We start from the raw sequence: 2,033 nt of genomic DNA, 5'->3' as shown, positions 1-2,033 counted from the left end.
CGTGAAGAGACTAGACTGTTTTTAAACAGTGTCGTTTTATGTAGACAAACAAAAAGTGTAAAATATTTAGAAAAAAAATTAAAATAAAATATCTTCACCTTTTAAATTTTAATCAAAATTTTAAGCAAATATATTAATTTTTAAAATAAACATTTCATTTCAAAAATACAAACACCAATAATAAAAATTAAAAAAATAAACATATTTTTTTATTAATCTTAAAAATTATTATTATATTTTTAAAAATAACTAAATAAAAGGGAACACTGATCTCCTCAAGAAGGAAAGCACTGGCGCTCCCTTAAGGAGCCCTGATCGGACTCCTCTTGGGAAGCCTTAGGGAGCCAGATCAAGGCTCTCCAAGGGAGCTCCGATACTCCCCATATGGACACTTTTTTTTTTTTAATTATTACAAAATTAATAAAATTATATAATAATATTTTTAAAAATTAATTAAAAGTAAAATTATTATTTTACTTTTACCCTGATAAAAATACTAACAATAGATTAAATTTTACCCAAAAAACTAATAAGGAGACCAGACTGTTTTTAAACAATGTTGTTTTATCTGGAGGAACCAAAAGCGCAAAATAGTTGGGAAAAAAATGCCTGCGCGAAGTGACGCCCTACCACTGAGCTATAGCCTATAGGGCCTCTTGTTTTGACAGCCGCTTGATAAATTATTAATAGTTCATCAAAGCAATTCAAATATAGAGAGGAAGCGAAGAGGCAATTCGAAATCCGAGTCACTTCCACCATGGACGACAACAACACACCCAGTTTAGATCCTGTAATCCCCTTTTATGTATCCATTGCACGATCGTTTTTATTTCCTTTCATTTGGTTTTTGTTTTTCTATTTGTGTGACGCTTTTCTTTTTGAAGGATTTGATTGGCGCCATTTTCAAGCACATTTGGGCCAGAAAAGCTCATGGTTTGCAATTCCATCTCCCTCTTTTCCCTTCCCATTTTTACTCACTTCAAACTCGGATTTTAGAGGTTTTTTTGGCATTTCCATTCCAGAGCGTGAAAGGAACGGAATCCAAAGCACCGACGCCCTGGACTCCGAGGTTTCTTTCTTTCACATTTCTCAAATTCTTCGCTAAAATTTTAACTTCTTATTTATTTATTTGATTTTTTGTAAGTATAGGTTGGAGCTGGAACATCCAAGAAGTATCGACCCACTTCAAGTAATTTCTCTTCCCCCTTTTTTTCCCTGGATGAATTTTATAAATTTTACATTACTACTTTATTTGATTGCAGCTAATGCAGACGCTCTAAAGCTGAGTTCTGAACTTCTTCGAATATTTATTACAGGTTCTTTTCGAATTTTAGTGTTTATTTGAGAATGCGTAGATTAGGTTTTTTTCTTTTTATTTCTTTGAGAAAAGAAAATGGCACTCTGTAATGGAATCCCCTTCTGTTCCTTGAGTCAGAGGCTGTGCAGCGAGCTGCTACAATTGCTGAAGCTGAGGGTGGCACTGAGATTGAAGCAACTCATGTAGAAAGGATTCTTCCTCAGTTACTTCTCGATTTCTAAGGTGCTTATTAACCTCTTTTGCTTGAATGAAATGTCAAGCAAATTGTTTGATTAGGCTATTTTGGGACCCAAATGGTAAGAACAGCAACCGTTTGAAGATAGAAAACTACTAGAATAAGATGACTGGGTTTAGCATTTGAAGCTTAGTTGACGGAAGGAAAACTATTGAGTTTGTCAATTTACCACTGGTATTCCCTGTTAGTTTTTGGTGATGTTTGCCTAAGATATGGAATCATTGTTGTGCTATAATGGACAGGACCCAGAATGCTATCTGCACCTTACCATGTAGAAGGATTACCTGAGGAGGTTCTTGATGATGGCTGGCTGGTATACACCACTCTTTTTGTGTTACCTCTCAAGTATTCTTAAATTTCTATAGGGACAATATAAATGCCTTGAAATAAATGTCATACAGGTTGTGGTATGTCCGGAGGTATCTGTAACAATTCATCATGATATTTCTTCAGGAAATCTAATGTAAAAAAAAAAAAAAA

At 34.1% G+C, this 2,033-nt stretch overlaps 1 protein-coding gene across 1 annotated transcript; it reads left to right on the top strand.

Moving 5' to 3' along the window:
• The first annotated feature begins 590 nt into the window (after positions 1-590).
• On the top strand, positions 591-1,944 carry LOC110418479 (centromere protein X). The gene is made up of 7 exons (XM_021431219.2): positions 591-790; positions 885-933; positions 1,023-1,069; positions 1,150-1,189; positions 1,263-1,316; positions 1,436-1,540; positions 1,796-1,944. Exons 1-6 carry the CDS (start codon positions 758-760, stop codon positions 1,537-1,539), a joined length of 327 nt encoding a protein of 108 aa, XP_021286894.1. The 5' UTR covers positions 591-757; the 3' UTR covers position 1,540; positions 1,796-1,944.
• The last annotated feature ends 89 nt before the right edge of the window (positions 1,945-2,033 follow it).

This window comes from Theobroma umbraticum, unplaced genomic scaffold (assembly GCF_002168275.2).
Source record: "Theobroma umbraticum cultivar Fairchild unplaced genomic scaffold, ASM216827v3 scaffold_50.0, whole genome shotgun sequence".
In the NCBI taxonomy this organism is placed as follows: domain Eukaryota; kingdom Viridiplantae; phylum Streptophyta; class Magnoliopsida; order Malvales; family Malvaceae; genus Theobroma; species Theobroma umbraticum.
The sequence above is the reverse complement of the archived record's forward strand: the minus strand, read 5'-3'. Positions and strand labels throughout refer to the sequence as shown.